At 43.0% G+C, this 19,397-nt stretch overlaps 1 protein-coding gene across 13 annotated transcripts in view; it reads left to right on the top strand.

Moving 5' to 3' along the window:
- Positions 1-19,397, top strand: part of ELN (elastin) — a 103,007-nt gene that overhangs the window by 29,146 nt on the left and 54,464 nt on the right. For all 13 annotated transcript variants that reach the window (XM_087888851.1, XM_087888843.1, XM_087888847.1 and 10 more), the window contains exons 2-5: positions 12,599-12,646; positions 14,311-14,352; positions 16,801-16,833; positions 18,483-18,554. In XM_087888851.1, the coding sequence (XP_087744977.1) occupies positions 12,599-12,646; positions 14,311-14,352; positions 16,801-16,833; positions 18,483-18,554 (195 nt within the window). The remainder of the gene's footprint in view (positions 1-12,598; positions 12,647-14,310; positions 14,353-16,800; positions 16,834-18,482; positions 18,555-19,397) is intronic.

The raw sequence follows: 19,397 nt of genomic DNA, 5'->3' as shown, positions 1-19,397 counted from the left end.
ACAAGCACCTCAGAAAAAGTGACTTTCCACTATTCTCAAAATTACAACCATTGCATTACCAGACAAACACGCACACCACAGTCACATGTTCATAATTCAGGCGCTTGGGAACCAAACTCACGTTTACTTATTTATTATTTATTTATTTATTTATTTTATTTATGTATTAAAACTTATTTGCCACCCATCTCGTGACAGTTGTAGCACTTGCAATCACGTGGTTGCAATTTGTGATCTTCCCAGCCAACCTCTGACAAGCCAAGTCGACTGGGGAATTTGGCTTCGCTTAATGACTGTGCAATTCACTTAATGACCATGTGATTTGCTTAATGGCCACAGTAAAAATGATCATAAAATCAAGTCTGGTCATGTGATTACTTATTAACGAGCGCATCACTTAGCTATCTCAGTTCCAGTACTAATTATATTCATGAGTCGAGGATTACCCAATACAGGTGTATTGCAAGAATCCAATCAATCATCTTTGTTGCTGAGTGCAATATTGAGTTTAAACTCACCAGTGGTGCGTTCTAAAATTTTTTACTACTGGTTCTGTGAGCGTGGCTTATTTTGTGGGCATGTGACAATTCTTTAGGATTTAGCAGAGGTACTGGTCTACCAGGCTTTTAACTACTTGCAGAGCTGTACCGATCTATCCATTTATTTTTTGCAGGCACTGATCTACTCATGTATTTTTGCAGGCACTGATCTACTCATGTATTTTTGCAGGCACTGGTCTACTCATTTGTTTTCTTTTAACACGGATCAGCTGTAAGGCGGCCCTTTGAAGCCCCACAGCAAGAGTTTAAACAGTTTTTTTCCCTCTAGCCATCAGCTGGGACTCAGGAGGCAGCAATAGATTGGGGGTGGGGCCAAATAAAAGGTAAGAATAATGCGGGGGGCACGGGGGGGCAGAACCGGTTTGGTGATGTCATATCATCACCGCTATCGGCTCGGGAGACCTGGGCCGAACCGGGAGGAACCCACCACTGAAACTCACACATCTTGCAGTGGCTGAGGTTGAAACGCACTGCTCTAAGCTATGTCCATTACAAAAAGCCTCCGTCCGACTGGATTACTCTTTGGTGGTGCAAATTCATGTTGCACATGAGCATGAGAATATTATATAATTTTAACTTTGCAAGTCCGTCCTTTAACCTGCTTGGACAAAAAAAAAATGTCATTTTTCGGCCTAGGGTTGCCAGGTGTCCACTATTTGAGCGGACAGTCCGCTTTTTTCACATTATGTTCACTATTTTTTTTCACAAAATAGTGGACATTTTTTTTATTCAAAAGCTTTATGATGAAATGGTACGTAATCTAAATCTGTACAGTCTAAGAGAATAAGGATAGGAGAATCGTGTTTTGTCTTTTTTTTCATAAGTTAGAATGAGACAAAGATCAAATATCCATTGAACTCGATTCTCCGAAAAAATTAATGCGATTAAAATAAAAATATATTATAAAATTATGTACAGTTCACATTTTTAAAATGTATTGTCGCTTGTGTCGACTGACCTAAAATGGCGTGTTAAAAAAAAATGTTTGTAAGAAAATATATAATTTAATTGTATTTTTTTTTATTTTTTTACTACTTAAACCCCCCCCCTTCTTGTCCGCTATTTTTTGGAAGCAGACCTGGCAACCCTATTTTTCGCACAGGCATACTCAAGCTTTCTCTTAAGGTTGATCTAAATTTATGTTGAAAAATCAGTTCTGGTGCTAAGTTAAGAATCACTATGAGCCGTTGATTAAATGAACACCTCTCAAACTGTGCTGGATTTGAAACTTTTTTCATCCTTCCCTTCTCTGCAGCCCAGGAAGAGGCTTGTTCTGATCCAAGACAAGAGAGGCAGGCCTAGGGCCACCATCCAATTTAGAAAGGAAAGAAACGTTTTCTATACAGAGTACACTCAAGCTACACTACAAACCTGTTCCTGGCCAGACTGGCGCCTCAGCACCCTCTGCTGGACAAACTATGTAGATGCAGCTGAATGCCAGGAAGCTGAAATTGTAGTTCAAACTGCCTGCATCCAGCATCAAGGCTGCTTGGGAAACAGCTGCTAGATCAGGGCTGGGCTGGAATTTCTCAAGTCAAATTTCGCTGTGAGTCTTGCTGACAAAGTTTACCCAATCTTAACTTTATACAGCTCTGTGTTTTCTTTGGGTTCCGTTGTTATTGTTTGTTTTATTGCATCTGGCTGTCTCCCAGTAAGATTTGCATTAGGAACCAATAGCAGTCATGATCTCTAAAAGTATTTCATGGGAGGCAGACAGTCCGGTGCTTGGCATCACTGTGCTTCATAAATCTAGATTTTTATCAGGGGACGTTAGTGTGAGAAACAAGTTCATTAACTCATGTAAAAGCTCATGAATCTTAAGATCTATTTTGGAGGAGAAGGTCCCCTAAATCTTTGTCGAGAAGGAGCTTGACAGACTGGAACACTGGGCCCTATCTTTAAAAAATGTAATTCAATAGTAAGAAAAGTTAAGTTCTACATTTAGACAAGGAAAAACAAATGCACAGGTACAGAATAGGTGATACCTGATTCAATAGCTGTAACTGCAAGATGGATCTTGGAGCCCTAGTGGACAATCGCTTACCAGCAAATATGAGCCAGCAGTGTGCTGCAGCTGCCAAAAAAGCCAACACAGTCCTAGGCTGCATAAACAGAGGGATGGAATCAAGATCATGTGAAGTGTTAGTACCGCTTTATAATGCCTTGGAAAGGCCACACTTGGAATACTGCATTCAGTTTTGGTCGCCACGATGTAAAAAAAGATGTTGAGACTAGAAAGAGTGCAGAGAAGAGCAACAAAGATGATTAGGGGACTGGAGGCTAAAACATATGAAGAACAGTTACAGGAATTGGGTATGTCCGGTTTAATGAAAAGAAGGACTAGGGGTGACATGATAGCATAGTTCTGATATCTAAGAAGCTGCCACAAAGAAAAGGGGGCCAACCTATTCTCCAAAGCACCTGAGGGCAGGACAAGAAGCAATGGGTGGAAACTAATCAAGGAGAGAAGCAACTTAGAACTAAGGAGAAATTTCCTGACAGTTAGAACAATTAATCGGTGGAACAACTTGCCTCCAGAGGTTGTGGATGCTCCAACACTGGAAGTTTTTAAGAAGAGATTGGACAGCCATTTGTCTGAAATGGTATAGATTTTCCTGCTTGAGCAGAGGGTTGGACCAGAAAACCTGTAAGGTCCCTTCTGACTCTGTTGTTCTGTTACCTTTTGTGATCAATGGTACTTGCTTCAATGGTTCTTGGGGTGGCACCACCAAATTCTTAATGTCTGCTAATCAAGTGTCATCGTTGTATTGAGTCACTCCCAGTGCAAACACAGGTTTGGCTTGCATCAAGGATACGCACCTACTTTCATGGGCTGGGTCTCTAAATTTTCCTCATTTGGAACAGGTGTATCCACAAAATCATGCAGAGGCTCAGCAGGTTGAGCTTTTTTGAAAGGTTTTTTTTTTTTTTTTAAATGCACCATCAGGTCATTCAACAACAACACTGATATTCTCCATGGCAATCCGTCCCTAACCTGTTCTTTCAAGTTTCCCAAATGTGTACTCATCACTGGCACATCTTATACACATTCTAAAAGGAAAATGTTCTCAAGGGTAACACCCCAGTTTGTTTTAATTTGGCAAATATGCCCCTTTATCTGAAATCTGGGAAACATGTGAGGGCCTCCATCTCAAAAACAACAAAATAAAACCCTGGCTCCCCACAGGCTAAAAAGGAAAGTAATAGGCAGCTGTGTTTCACAACCATTTCTTGCTGGTAAGTTCTAGCTAGCTTCCACTGGTTCAAATCAAAATGGTTCTGAGTGAGAATGGAGCTTCTTCCCACCCACCCACCCACCCCTCCCAAGATTCCAGTCTGGAACTGAAACTTCTGGCCACAACAAGAACATCATCTTGTCTCTACTGATGGCCTGCAAGCATTTCAGATTACTGTATTTTTCAGAGTATAAGACGCAAAGTGCATGCGCGAAGAGAATCGGTAATAACACCAGTTGGAACCCACCACTGGGCAAGATATATAGGGAAAAAAATGATGAGAGCCAGTTTGATCTACTGGGTTAAAGCAGTGGCCCCCCATCGTTTGGGCACCAAGGACCGATTCCACGGAGAGAGGTTTTTCCACAGACTGGAGGGGCCGTGGTTTCGTGTACTGCTTGCATCCCACGAATGGGACTTTGCTCGTTTGCATGGCCTAGTTTCTGGCATACCGCAGACCAGTTCCAGTCCATGGACCGGGGGTTGGGGCCCTCTGAGTTAAAGCACCAGACTAGGAACCAGGAGACTGTGAGTTCTAGTCTCGCCTTAGGTATGAAAGCTAGGTGGGTGATTCTGGGCCAATCACTTTCTCTCAGCCCAACCTCACAGGGTTGTTGTAAGAAAAATAGGAGGAGGAGGAAAGAATATATTCGCTGCCTTAAGTTATTTATAAAAAATAATAAAGGCAGGATTTTAAAAAATTAAATAAATAAAATAAGCCTTTTTAAAAGCTTTCCTTCCTTGGCCAAAAAAATAAAAATAAAATAAAAGGAAGATTCAAGGCATACTCAAACATATGACGCAGCCTTGTCCACTGCTGTCTCCATCTCCAGTTGCTTAACCCTGTTTAAAATGACAACCATATTTTCTGAGCCAAACAGCCCATCCTTTACTTCAGTCTGCTAAAACCCCAGAGAGGGAGGGTGAGCCAAGGGAACGACAGATTCACAATTTTGATGAGTTATTGCTGTTACTTTGTCTGCATTTTAGTGTTGCTCTAAAGGAGTGTTTCTCTGGTAATAAGGGGCCAGAGGGGCATTCTGAGGGATTCTGGGACTTGAAGTCCAAATATCTTTAAACTAAACTAAACATTGCTCTACAGAGCCTTAACTTTATACGTTTGAATGTCTTTTGTGTAGCATATAGGAAAATTATCTTTACAAATGTATTAGCTGAATCCGTACATGTTGGATAAATTGCGAGGTAGCACGCTGTGAAAATCCACCCTTCATCTTAGTATGTTATATGAACCAGATCATCCCTTGAGTTGGATTATTTAGGCATATTATTTTAACACACCAATTGTATTTTCTTAATCTAGGATCAGATTTAGGATCTCATATGAATCCAGAGAGTATTACTTATTTTATTGAATTTATATGCTGTCACTATCGAGTGACTCCGGATGGTTTATCAAATATGATTATTGTATTCTGTTGTTTTGCAAGTATACTGAGTGCTTCTGTACCGGAGACAAATTCCTTGTGTGTCTAACCACACTTGGCCAGATAAATAAAGTAAGTTAGTATTGTTTAAGTATCTTAATTCTATATTATTAGCGGACTTCTCGGTTTTTGGCTGCTCTTTGATACGCAGCTGCTTAGTGGTTTCCTTTCTTTTCATAGCTAATGTTGGTTTTGCTTATGAAAGTTTACGTATCTGGTTTTACAAGGGATCAATTTGGACAATCTTCCAGCCCTGCCCTGGGAATCCATGATCTCTTGTCTCTTCTTCCCCTCCCATCCTCTGCATTGTGTCTGTGTTTATTATATCATTCCTTATTTTTCATTGTTTCTCAATCTGCTTCCACTAACCATCCAGTTGGTTTCTCAGTCTGCTCTGGCTCATTTGTCTGGGGGGGTTTCTGCCTTGTGTTGACTTAACTTTGGCTGCCGTCCATCAACTAATTAAGCTGGAATGCTGGAGTTTAAACCAGTTTTAAGTCCCACTTGGGAGGAAGCTAAGCTGGTTGAAAAATACCAACTGGACCGTTTTTTTTACTGATCTTGGGATCAGCCGTCTCTTTCTTTCATTGTCTTCCAGCTTGCTTAAAGAAAAAAAAAAGCTTTCTCCAGTTTGGCCCTAGCTTTCTTTTCAGGTGGTAATATTTAATCTGGCCTTGTTCTCACACATAACTCAAGCAGGGGGAAAAGGGGAAACAGCTGGGAAACAGGTGGCAGGCACAACTTTTTTTTATCAGCGGGCAATTCTCTGCAGGCAGAGGCTCCAGGTAGGGGAAGGGCACACCTTTCTAATTTAAGTCCCTGGTTGTCAGATAGCAATCCCAACTCTGCTCCTGATGCTCAGGGGAAACTTTTCAAACTGGAGCTTTGATGACATTTTGAAGCCACAAAGACAGATGAGTTTGGGCTGGTTTAAAAAACAACAACAACAACCCACAGTGTTAAGGGTCGATTGAAACCATTGGTGCTTGTAGGAAATGGGGCACAATGAATGTAGAGAAGGGAACATTGTTGGGTGGGAATAGTGGGGTTCCCTATGCATTCTGGGGAGCAGCACATCACTCATAGCTTACTTCACTCACTGCATTGCCTTTGTGGTTCCTTTTATTTTGGTGTCCTCACTGCCCAGTTTTTCTAAGACCCTGTAAGACTCTTTCTCTTTCCGCCCCCCCCCCACATCTAAACTCTCAGATCCTTCTCTGCATCCCCAATTCAGAACAATAACAGCAATTGTCACAATTCCTCCCTCCCTCCCTCTCTCCCTCCCTCTCCTTCCTTCCTTCCTCTCCTCTCTCTCCTTCCTTCCTCCCCTCCTCTCTCTCCATCCTTCCTTCCTCTCCTCCCTTCCTCCCTCTCCTTCCTTCCTCCCCTCCTCCCTCTCCTTCCTTCCTTCCCTCCTCCCTCTCCTCCCTTCCTTCCTCTCCTCTCTCTCCTTCCTTCCTCCCCTCCTCTCTCTCCATCCTTCTTTCCTCTCCTCCCTTCCTCCCTCTCCTTCCTTCCTCCCCTCTTCCCTCTCCTTCCTTTCCTCCTCCCTCTCCTCCCTTCCTCCCCTCCTCCCTCTCCTTCCTTCCTCCCTCTCCTCCCTTCCTCCCCTCCTCTCTCTCCTTCCTTCCTTCCTTCCTCCCTCTCCATCCTTCCTCCCTCTCCTCCCTTCCTCCCCTTCTTCCTGTCCTTCCTCCCTCTCCTTCCTCTCCTCCCTCTCCTCCCATCCTTGCCTTTCCTCCCTCCCTCCAGAAATCCAGTGAAGTTCCTGGATGTAACTATCTGGAGCAGTATTTCTCAGCAAATTTAAGATGTACGGACTTCAAACTTCCATGGCTGGCTGGGGAATTCTGAGAGTAGAAGTCCAAACATATTAAAGTGACTGAAGTTGAGAAACACTGATCTGGAGTGTTTCTGTGATGTTATGGTAACTTCTGTCATCGTTTGGCTATTCCCCCCCGCCCCCCAGCTGTGAAAATGCTGGGGATGTATCCCTTGGTCCAATCTTGAATGTCCACGGTGCATGCATTGAGTAAGGAAATAATGTGGAAAAGATAGCCAGCTAGAAGCAGGTGACTCACCGGAATTGGGTGCAAAGTAATGGGTTGCCTGGGGGAGAAAAAATATGCTTTTATCTCCAGATAAGGAGCAATCTATTTTGTCATGGTTAATCCTACAGTACTTGCACTGCTCTCAGTTAAGAGGGTTGTTGGGGAGAGCTTTAAACAAACAATATGCATTGCTGAGCTAATGCCCTATAGTGAAGATGCTTCATCAGCCATCTCAAATCTTATTTTCTTGACCTTAAATTGCTGGGATGGGGTGACATGTATATCCTGCACATCTGTTAATGAGCATGCACAGGCTGCAGATGTCAACTCCTCTTCAATTCTTCTCGCTGTTTATCCGGATAGTAAATATTTGCCGCCAAAGACGTTTGAACTGCAAAATAGCTCTCTTCAATCCGAGGCCTTCCACATATGTTAAACCGTAACACCCCCTGATTGATTTGCTGCCAGCCGCTCAGCAGGGTCTTAGGTAGGAATCATGGAAATTGTAATTTAATAGTCACGCAGAGGCCTAGATTGAAGGAGGCCAATTTGTAGAGTAAGGGCAGTCAGGAAGATGGTGCTTTTTGTTAAATATTCAGAGGGCGTGTTGTGTATTGAACTTTGTCTCATGAATTTGGACTCCTTTGAGGTTGCTAAATCATTGGCTTTTTAAAAAAAAATAACATTCTGTCCAGTTCCTGAGAAGAGAACTGAATGTAAGCCAACCCCAGGATTTCTCTTTGAACACATTTCTACAACATGCTAAGTTGCTAGGTTTGTTAGGGTTAGGCTAAACAAGCAAGCTGAGTTTCTGGGCTGGGTAACAAAAAGAATCAACTTTAGTATGGTGTGCAAACTCAAAACAATTGTGGTTTAGATATGATTTAACATAACATGGTTTTAGTATGGTGTTGATACCCAGTTACTTGGGCTTTTTGATTAACCAACATCCAATTTCAACCTCTGCAGGAGCTGCCTACAATCTAAATTCACCAACTGCCCTGGATAAAGCACAGTTCCTGTTTTGCCCTGTGGGGCTATTCAGCTTGTCTTCCAAGCCTTCAATGAGCAAGCGTAGATGCTAAATGTTAGTGCGCTGTGATAGTTTCCTTTCTTGTCCCTCAATCTTAGCCTAGAAGCCAGTCTTCTCCATCCTGACATTCTCCAGATGTGCTGGATTGTAGCTCCTATCAACCGGGCCATTGGCCAGGCTAGTTGGAAGTAGTGTGCCTTGTAATCCAAGACAGCAGGAGGATGGCAGGTTTGAGGAAACCTGCCATAACCACTTATCAAGAGAGCAAATGTGGCTGAGTCATTGCTGTGCTGTAAGTAACTAGATCTGGATTAGATTTATTTTTTAAAAAAAAGATTCTCAGCAATTGTTGCTCTATAACTGTTAGCTTCAGTTGACTAATACTCTTTCCAGGACTGGCTTAGTAAATAAATGTCTTCTGTGTCCGATGGAGGAACAACATGTAATACCCTGTTTCCCCCAAAATAAGACATCCCCTGATAATAAGCCCAATCAGGTTTTTGAGCGCATGGCAATAAGGCCAAGCGCTTATTTCAGAGTTCAAAAAAATATAAGACAGAGCCTTATTTCAGGGAAACACAGGTAGAAGTCTAGTTTGATGAAAAAAAGGATTAGGGGGTGACATGATAGCAGTGTTCCAATATCTCAGGGGCTGCTACAAAGAAGAGGGAGTCAGGCTATTCTCCAAAGCACCTGAGGGCAGGTCAAGAAGCAATGGGTGGAAACTAATCAAGGAGAGAAGCAACCTAGAACTAAGGAGAAATTTAGAACAATTAGTGGAACAACTTCCTCCAGAAGTTGTAAATGCTCCAACACTGGAAGCTTTTAAGAAGAAGTTGGGGAACCATTTGTCTGAAATGGTATAGTGTTTCCTGCCTAAGCAGCGGGTTGGACTAGAAGACCTTCAAGGTCCCTTCCAACTCTGTTATTCTATGCCTATGCCTATGCCTATGCCTATGCCTATGCCTATGCCTATGCCTATGCCTATGCCCGTGCCCCTGCCCATTCCCCTTCCCTTCCCTTCCCTTCCCTTCCCTTCCCTTCCCTTCCCTTCCCTTCCATTCCATTCCATTCCATTCCATTCCATTCCATTCTATTCTATTCTATTCTATTCTCAAGAGGTGGTGGCAAATATGGAGCACTCTTTGATGTCAGAAAGGGGGTAATATACCCTTTTTGTCTCTGTGGGGTGTCAGAACAATTTATCTGTGTATCGATGGAGATTCTCAGTCACCAAGGTCATGGTTGTCTCAGAAGTGCTTTTTCAAAAGGCAACTGGATTTTTGTTGTTTGTTTGTTTGTTTGTTTGTTTGTTTATTAGTTCGATTTATATGCCGCCCTTCTCCGGAGACTCAGGGCGGCTTACAATGCATTAAGCAATAGCCTTCATTCTTTTGTATATATGTGCTTAGTAGGGCTTTCACCCCGCCCCCCCAGCGGTGTTCTTTTTTTATACAAAGTCAGCTTATTGCCCCCACAATCCGGGTCCTCATTTTACCTACCTCGAAAGGATGGAAAGCTGAGTCAACCTTGAGCCTGGTGGGATTTGAACTTGCAGTAATTGCAGGCAGCTGGCAGCTAAGTGCTACTTTAACAGCACTTAGTCCACTGCGCCACCAAAACGTTTCGCTTCTCATTCAAAAAGCTTCTTTTTATCTATCCACCACCATGCAGTCAGAACTGAAGAAGCCTCTTGGATGAGAAGTGAAACATCTTCAAGGAACAACAAAATCCAGTTGCCTTTTTAAAAAGCACCTTTGGGATTCTCTGCATAAGCTTTCTGTGCCCTGCTAGCCCTGTCCTATCACTGACACAAGGATGTTACTCTTTGGCTGCATTCAGATGTGTTTCCAACCCCAAATGACGTCTTCCCCTAGTCTGCTTTAGCAGTTCCAGAAATTGGCTTTTCTCATTTACAGAATGTGAAGTGCCAGTAGTTCTGCAAGTTACATTTATAATTTGATGCATGCCTCTGCTTTTATGCTTAGAAGACAAATGCACTCTGTATATGCGTATTGGAATCATATATTTATTTCATATATGTTGAAGCTGGATTGGGCACCAGAAAAATATTATGGGCCTGAAGTTGTCTAATGCTGAGTCGAATGAAAACCCTGCCTTTAGTCAATCCAGTTCCTATCAATAATTACATTTTCTGCTGAGTCTTCCTTTTATTTTTTTCCCCCCTTCCCCATAAAATCTGCATCCATGTGTTTGTGTGAAGGCTACTGAAACTGGGCTGGAAACATTTGTTACATCTAGTGGTCATCTGAATATTTGCAGCCTGGATTTGGTAGTCCTAATGCGTGCCTGCACATCTAAACACAAACTAATTGTTCTTTGGCCATAAAAGCTGCTTCTGCCATTGCAGCATTCTCTTGGCTGAAAGAGGTCAGCCCATTGTTTGAATCCCAAGGCAAAATATGCTGCGTTTAAACACAAACACAAGTGTTTATTTAAGGGGAAAGAAGCCACAGTGTCAGCAAGAGGAAGGAGGGGCTGGAGAACATGTGGCAACAAGCATGGGTTGTATTAGGTTCTGCCATGCAATGTGCACAGGTGGCTAGAAGGAATTAAAGTTTTATTGGAAGGAACAACCAATGGAATAGCTTGTCTTCAGACGTTGTGGGTGCTCCATCACTGGAGGCTTTCAAAGAGAATTTGACATTATTTGAGAATTATTTCCTGACACTTAGAACAATTAATCAGTGGAACAACTTGCCTCCAGAAGTTGTGAATGCTCCAACACTGGAAGTTTTAAAGAAGATGTTGGATAACCATTTGTCTGAAGTGGTGTAGGGTTTCCTGCCTAAGCAGGGGGTTGGACTAGAAGACCTCCAAGATCCCTTCCAACACTATTATTCTATGTTCTAACTAATGCTAGTCCTTGGAGTTAAATAACAAGACAGCTGCTGGATTCGTGTATATGTATATTTACCTTTGGAGGTATATTTAAATAATCATACATTTACAAGTCTTGAAATTCAAACTGCATTTATGCCATCTGCATTTCTGCCGTTATGCAGGTGACTTTGATAATGGTTTTCTATTAGTTTTGAATGAAGGATGAGATTACATGCATAAATATGTGTGTGTATATGTTTATAAAATAAAATATTTGTCTTAACTCTATTGAATTTACTAGTTATGTTTGCACAAGAGTTTAAGTTAATAATCTAATGGCACTTATAAGACTTACTTCTTGGTCGGGGTGTTTTATTTACTTGTCAAATGTATATAGCTGCTCATTTTGCATACAGGTGACTCTGGGCAGTATACAACAAAATCAGATCGTTTTTGTTCTGTTTAGTGGTTTAGCACGTTGAGTGAATCAAACCCGTTCATTTAGCTTTTGAGGCTGGGTGCGCTCAGGAAAATGTAGATGGCACATCACAACACATGTAAAATAGAGCAGATTTCGGCCGACTGGTTGTGGCTACCATCTTGGTTTCTGGTCCTTTGATCACTTGGTTGTAATCACTGTCTTGACTTTTTTGCCCCCTCCCTGTCAACATCCATGAACAAGGAAGAGGCAGGGAAAAAAAATAACAGGCAGGAACAGGGAAGGGAGGCAGGCTTTATCCCAAAACTGCTTAATCTTTTGGTTGGCCACTGTTGTTGTTGTTGTTGTTAGCTGCGAAGTCGTATCCGAACCATTGTGACCCCATGGACAACATTCCTCCAGGCTTTCCTGTCCTCTACCATCCTCTGGAGTCCATTTAAGCTCACACCTACTGCTTCAGTGACTCCATCCAGCCACCTCATTCTTTGTTGTCCCCTTCTTCTTTTGCCCTCAAACTTTCCCAGCATTAGGCTCTTCTCCAGTGAGTCCTTCCTTCTCATTAGGTGGCCAAAGTATTTGAGTATCATCTTCAGGATCTGGCCTTCTAAAGAACAGTCAGGGTTGATCTCCTCTAGGACTGACTGGTTTGATCGTCTTGCAGTCCAAGGGACTCTCAGGAGTCTTCTCCAGCACCCATAGTTCAAAGGCCTCAATTCTTTGGCGCTCAGCCTTCCTTATGGTCCAACTTTCACAGCCATACATTGCAACTGGGAAAACCATAGCCTTGACTATATTCACTTTTGTTGGCAGGGTGATGTCTCTGTTTTTTAGTATGCTGTCTAGATTTGCCATAGCTTTTCTCCCCAGGAACAAGCGGCCACTGTTTGTTGCCCACTGAAGTGAAGTTAAAAACATGACTAGACTGGGTACCATCTGTGCTCTCCATGCAATCCAAAAACAACTTCTCTTTCTCTCTTATTTTATTGATAGGGGTTCCAGGTGCTGGAGCAGGAGTTCCAGGAGCAGGGTTCTACCCAGGTAAGAATTAGCACCATCCTAAGTGTTAGAGATGCCATGATTGTGCAACATTGGTGATGCACTGTGTGTGCCTACTCACAATACCAATTTCAATCAAACTCAAACATTGGACTAGAAAAGAAGCAGCCAGGGAGAAGACCATTATTTATTCATTTGCTTATTTATTCTGCATAATGAACTTATTTGAGGGAGGTGAAATGGAATATTCCCGTGATGGCAAACCTATGACACAAGAAGCCATGTCTCCTGGCACGCGCAATGTTGCCCGTTCCTCTTCTCGGTTTCTGGCGCACATGCTCATGTGCATGCAACAATCAGCTGGCCTTTGTGCATGCAGCAGTGCTGGAAACTGTGGTCTTCCGTTTTCCAGCGTGAGATGCACGCCGGCCAGCTGATCAGCGTGTGCGCATGCGTGGCAGTAACCGGAAGGCAAGTGCACCGGAAACTGGAAGTACCTTATCCAACTCGCGCATGCCCCCTGGCAGCTCCTCTTCCTGGTCATGGCTCTGACAAGCATGAGCGCGAAGTGCTCTCTTTTCGGCACTTGGTGCCCCCACCCACGCGCTCCCTTTTCGGCACTTCATGCCGAAAAGGTTCGCCATCACTGGAATATTCAGAGTTTTTTCTTCCGTGTGAATGGAGAAAATGTTAATTTGCATGAGTGACTTATACCTATAACATGAGCAACACAACTATTTTTCTTAGTTTTCCACTACAAGAAAATGGGATGGGAACTTTAGAATAGTATATTTCTACATGTTGCAGCAGATGCCAGAACAAATTATAATATCCCAGGCATTTTCCGATATAAAAAAATATATCACGTAACTCAGTGTGGGGACTTATGTTTCAGAGGGCACCATCTATCCTCTTGATCAGTGAAAGCTTACAGCTTTCCGATGTGTGAACTTCAGCTCCCAGAATTCTTGAGCTAGCATCACTGGTTAGGGAATTCTGGGAGTTGAAGTCCATACATGTGTGAATGTTGCCAAGGTTGAGAAACACTGATCTAGGTGGATCCACTTTAAATTATGGCATTCTGTAATGTTTCAAGGATGCCTTTTTCCATATCTACCTTAGAATATAGGGACTATTCCCTAGATAGATTAAAATCTTCTAACTTTGTACCAAATATGCATTTATAAAATAGGTTCATAACAATGTTGGTATTTCACATGGAGTGGAAGTAGGGAATCTGTCATGATCTATCCAGGCAGATTCTGACTTCTTATTTCTTCCCTTAGGAGAGTTTGCAAAGATCATTGGGGAACACTAAAAAAAATGTAAATCACTGTGTGATCTTATCTTGCTTTCATTGGCAATTTGTTTGCACTTATCATTTTATCCAAAAACCATCTGCAAGCTCATTTCCTTCCTTGCCTTAATTATTACCCTATTGTGCTATTTCTTTTCTTCACAAAATTTGGGATGTTATTAGTGGCTAAATGAATCTATATATGCCCATTTCTTTAAAAAAAACATTCTTCAGAATGTTTTGTCAAATTCCCTTAACTGGGAAGTGCACAATACAGATATGAACATACTTGGCTCAGAACTCCAACTTGGGGGGGGGGGACAACTAATATAATATCATGGTTGGGGCTAGTGTTTTATACGCTTTATTGAAATGACTAAGAATTGTTTAAAATCCTTGCTTTCTGCAGGACAAGCTGGCATCGGAGGCCTAGGGGGACTCGGCGGCACAGGTAAGTCCCTAATGGAATAGAACAAGATTCCTTGCTGGGTTTGCTTATAAAATAATGCTATTTTGAAAAATAATACATACAGTAGAGCAAATAAGCATCTCTTCTTCCTCCCTGATAATGCTATCATGTTTCCCCGAAAATAAGACCCTGTCTTATATTTTTTTGAACCCTGAAATAAGCACTCGGCCTTATTGCCATGTGCTCAAAAGCCCGATTGGGCTTATTATCAGGAAATGTCTTATTTTGGGGTGAAGAGGGTAGAATTTGGTGGTATCCAATGAAATGTGCATATGTAAGAAATGCAAAGGAAAATATATAAAGGGAAAAAAAACTCCTGATGGTAAGATCTGTACAACAGGGGAACAATCTACCCTTAGAGACTGTTTTCCAAGAAGAGGCTGGACAGCCACCTCTCACAGATGATTAAGTTAATTTTCCTACAAATTGCATGATTTGGCCTAAGTAATCCTTGGGGATCCTCCCAACTCCATAGTTCTATGATTCTGTCACAATTGACAAATAATGATCAAATTCATAGTCACATCTTGGTGGTGATGCCTGCCTGCTAGCCTAGGTGGCGCTTCCAAAAAGCTGCACAAATCAACAGTTGCCTAGCTGGCTCATAAGAAGTCTGGTTGGAAATGAGCCAGTTTGGTCTAGTGGTTAAGGCATCAGGCTAAAAAGCAGAAGACTGAGTTCTAGTCCTGCCTTGAGCATGAAAGCCAACAAAGTGACCTTGGGTCAGGCTTTCTCTCTCAGGCCAACCCACCTCACAGGGTTGCTGTGGAGAAAATAAGAGCAGAAAGGAGTATTATGTATGTTCTCTGCCTTGAGTTACTTCTAAAAAATAATAGTCAAGGAAAATAAATAAATAAATAACATACATACATACATACATACATACATACATACATACATACATAACCAGTAGTGGTATTCACTTAACTTCGCTACTGTTTTGCAGATGTGAGTGTGCGTGCCACCTCTGCACATGTGCAGAGCGTCTGTGATGACGTCTGGTGGGTGGGTGGGCGGAGCCTTCTGCTGCCACCGCTACCGGTTCACCCGTAGAACTGGTAGATTCCCACCACTCATAAATACATACATACATACATACATACATACATACATACATACATACGACTGTCATGAAGTTCATTGATCCAGACTTCTACATGAAGAGTTTGCACCACTTCTGAATCACTTCCATACCGCTGTGATGTTCAACCTCAGCTGCCACAGCCATCTAAAAGGTCCTGTAAGAGGAATGGTAGTTTTCCTGCTTTGCATCTCACCTCAGTAACCTGAGGAAAAGGAGGAGTGAAATTGCCAGATTCTTTTCTGTACAGTACTGTAAACACAAGGGTGGTGAGGGATTCTAAGGATGCAAGGCAACTCAGGGCAGAGAAATGGTTTTGGCTCTTTTTTTTCATTGTGAACTTGGCAGTCACAAAGAGAGTGGCAGACATTTTTTAAGTTGGCTTTGGAAGAAATGGGGAGTGGAAATACAGTATTATGGAAATACTCCCAGGCAAGGTTTCTCAGCCTAGTCTATTTTCCAGAGTTGCAGGTGGTCCCTGGAATAGACAAACATTTTTTTTTAAAAAAAGGAATTTTATCCATGTGTTGCATGTGCACCAGTGGTGGGATCAGGGGTGGGTTCTACTTACCTTTACTACCGGTTCACAGTGGGCCCGCATGCGCAGAAGCGTTTTGATGACATTGGGGTCGGTGGGCGGAGCCTTCCGCCGGTTTTACTACCGGTTGTATAGAACCGGTGTGAATCGGGGGCAACCCATCACTGGGTGGGATTCAAATAATTTAACAACCGATTCTCTGCCCTAATAACCGGCTGGGTGGGCATGGTCATGGCAGGCATGGCCAGGGGGTGTGACAGCACTCGGCCTCCTGCACCCCCCTGGGAGCAAAGACAGGCCATGGGAGGGGGGAACGCAACACTCCCACCCATGCCCTGTTTTGGGCCTAGGAAGCCTCCCTGAAGCCTCCTGGGAGCAAAAACAGGCCGCGGGGGGCATCCCCCCCCGCACCCTGTTTTGGGCCTAGGAGGCCTCCCTGCACTTACCTGGGAGCCAAAATGGGGCGTGTGGGGACTCTTGGAAGGGGCGGGGTGGGAAGGGGCGGGGCAGGGCCAGCCAGTAATTTGACTTTTGGCTCACCCGAACCGGCTGAATCCCACCACTGATGTGCACATATGTGCTTCTATGCTGGAGATGAAAGTTTGTCACTGGGTAACTGCTGCTATCCCAGCTTTCCTTCTGCTGCACTGCTGAAATAAGGCCAGCAGAGATACTTCTCTCACACAAGGGCTATCCCTATCAGGCTGTGGCTTTCCAGAGGGGTGTACATCCTGAGGAACCTGCCATAAAGGCCTTGGTCTTCATGAAGGGACATGAGAAAAATTGCTTCTTTTTTGATGTTCTTCCATAGGAGCTGGCATTGGAGGTGGACTTGGAGGAACAGGTGAGTCATTGTCTCCACTAACTAGGCTTCACTTCAACCTCACAGGTTGCTCAACTTGCTCAACCTGCATCTAGCCAACTGTAGTTGAACCAGAGGTGGGTTTCAGCAGGTTTTGACCAGTTCTGGAGAATTGGTAGCAGAAATTTTGAGTAGTTTGGAGAACAGGTAGTAAAAATTCTGACTGGCCCCGCCCCCATCTATTCTCTGCCTCCCAAGTCCCAGCTGATCGGGAGGAAATGGGGATTTTGCAGTAACCTTCCCCTGGATTGGGGAGGGAATGGAGATTTTACAGTATCCTTCCCCTGGAGTGGGGTGGGAATGGAGATTTTACAGTATCCTTCCTCTGCCACGCCCACCAAGCCACGCCATGTCCACCAAGCCATGCCCACAGAACCGGTAGTAAAAAAAATTGAAACCCATCACTGAGTTGAACCCAAATAGCTAAGCAGAAATCAACAGGGCTGTAGACTAGATCAGGAAATTTCAAACCCATTCTAAAAAAAAAGACAAAAGCAAATTAATTCCATACTGTTGCAAGAAAAGACACAGTCATGAATTCAACAGGAGTCAAATCCGATATGAAAGAAATTTTTACCTATCTTCACCTACCACAATCTGTAAGTGTATTGTGATTACAACTTCCAGAATTTCCAGCTTCTGTGAATTCCAGTAGCGTTTTTCTCCTATCAAAAGAACAATATTGTGTATCATCTTATATAAAATTTGATTGATACAACACAAACAACATACAATATACTGTATACAGTATATTCTGTATATGTACGTATGCATTATATTGTATTATATTACCTATACAGTCCCCATAACCTTTAAATGGTACGTCATAGGGCAAAATGTTTTCAATCAAAGTACCTCCAATAACTAACAGAAAGTGTCCAGGCCTTGGGACCCACGACTGCCATGGAATTGAAATTTGGACAAATGTTATAAAACATGACATAAAAATTATAAAAACATTTTATAGTACAAAAGTTCATAAAACATCTGGGCTCAGATGCCGATGTTTGACTAAGCTATACAGTTCACCGCGGGCTACTTTCAAGCTGGATGCATCTTTGAAGATCTCTCTGAATTTTTAAGAACTTTTCAAGTACATTAGAAGCTTTGCCATTAGTGAAGGCATTGAGGAATCTGGTAAGGAAATATCTCTGAAACGATGACGCAATGGGTCACAGCAAGTGTTTATTCCAGTGGTGAGTTTCAAAAAAATTTACTAGTGGTTCTGTGGATGTGGCTTGGTGGGCGTGGCATGGCTTGGTGGGTGTGGCTTGGTGGGCGTGGCAGGAGAAGGATACTGTAAAATCTCCATTCCTTCCCCACTCCAGGGGAAGGATACTGCAAAATCCCCATTTCTTCCCGATCAGCTGGGACTCGGGAGGCAGAGAATCGATGGGGGCGGGGCCAGTCAAAATTTTTACTACCGGTTCTCTGAACTACTCAAAATTTCCGCTACCGGTTCTCCAGAACTGGTCAAAACCTGCTGAAACCCACCTCTGGTTTATTCAGTAAGCCACAGTTAAATAACCCATAGTTTAGATAGAGTCTCAATTCAATTGGGGCTTCCCAGTTAACAATTGACACACACAATTGTTCCCATCAAAAATAAATGGTGCATTTTTTTTTTACAGGTGGCCTATATCCAGGAGGTGCCTATCCTGCTGGATCTGCTGCTGCAGCCTATAAAGCCGCCGCTAAAGCTGGTAAGTCGAAGTTGCTGTTCCCCGTTGACCAGTGGTGAAATTTAAAATTTGTTACTACCGGTTCTGTGGGCATGGCTTGGTGGGGGGGGGGTGTAATGTGACTGGGTGGGCATGTCCAACTTCTTTTTTTTAAAACTTTTAAAAGCATTTTTTCTACAACCTCTTCAGCCAAAGAGGTTGTAGAAAAAATGCTTTTAAAAGGCTCTGACGATCCCAGCTGAGCTGCATGATCATCAGAGGCTTTTTTTTTTACTTTTAAAAGCATTTGTAGAAAAAATGCTTTTAACAGTAAAAAAAAAAAGCCTCTGATGATCGTACGGCTCAGCTGGGCATGGGGGGGGATGGGCAGGGATTTCTGCTACCAGTTCTCCGAACCACCCACCGCCATCGCTACTGGATTGGGCAATCCGGTCTGAACTGGGAGCATTTCACCCCTGCCGTTGACCTCATGTTCAGTATTCTGATTCCATTTCGTCTTGCCACAGACCAGACTTGGACAAAAATCATAGATGAAGTCAGAGGTCTATTCAATTCCTCTTTGCCTTTATTGGCTTTCTTGATATTGGATGCCAAGGTTTTATAAGGTCATCTCTTTACCTGCCTTGTCCCCATCTTGGTTTATAGATGGTAACTAACTCTTAGTGATTCCTGATATAATTACTCCTCAATTTACAAACAGATGCTTAGCGACTGGTCGAAGTTGTAGCAGACCTTCCAGAAGCTACTTGCAACTTGGTTCCAAACTCCCCCCTTGTGATCACATAAACACATTTTGGGTGTTTGGCAACCGGGCTGCGCTTATGGCCATTTGCCGAATCCTGCGGTCACATGGCCAGGATTATG

The sequence above is a fragment of the Pantherophis guttatus genome, chromosome 1 (assembly GCF_059756535.1).
Source record: "Pantherophis guttatus breed Tessera chromosome 1, ASM5975653v1, whole genome shotgun sequence".
Lineage (NCBI taxonomy): Eukaryota > Metazoa > Chordata > Lepidosauria > Squamata > Colubridae > Pantherophis > Pantherophis guttatus.
Note: the sequence above shows the minus strand (reverse complement) of the source record. Positions and strands in the feature narration are given on the sequence as shown.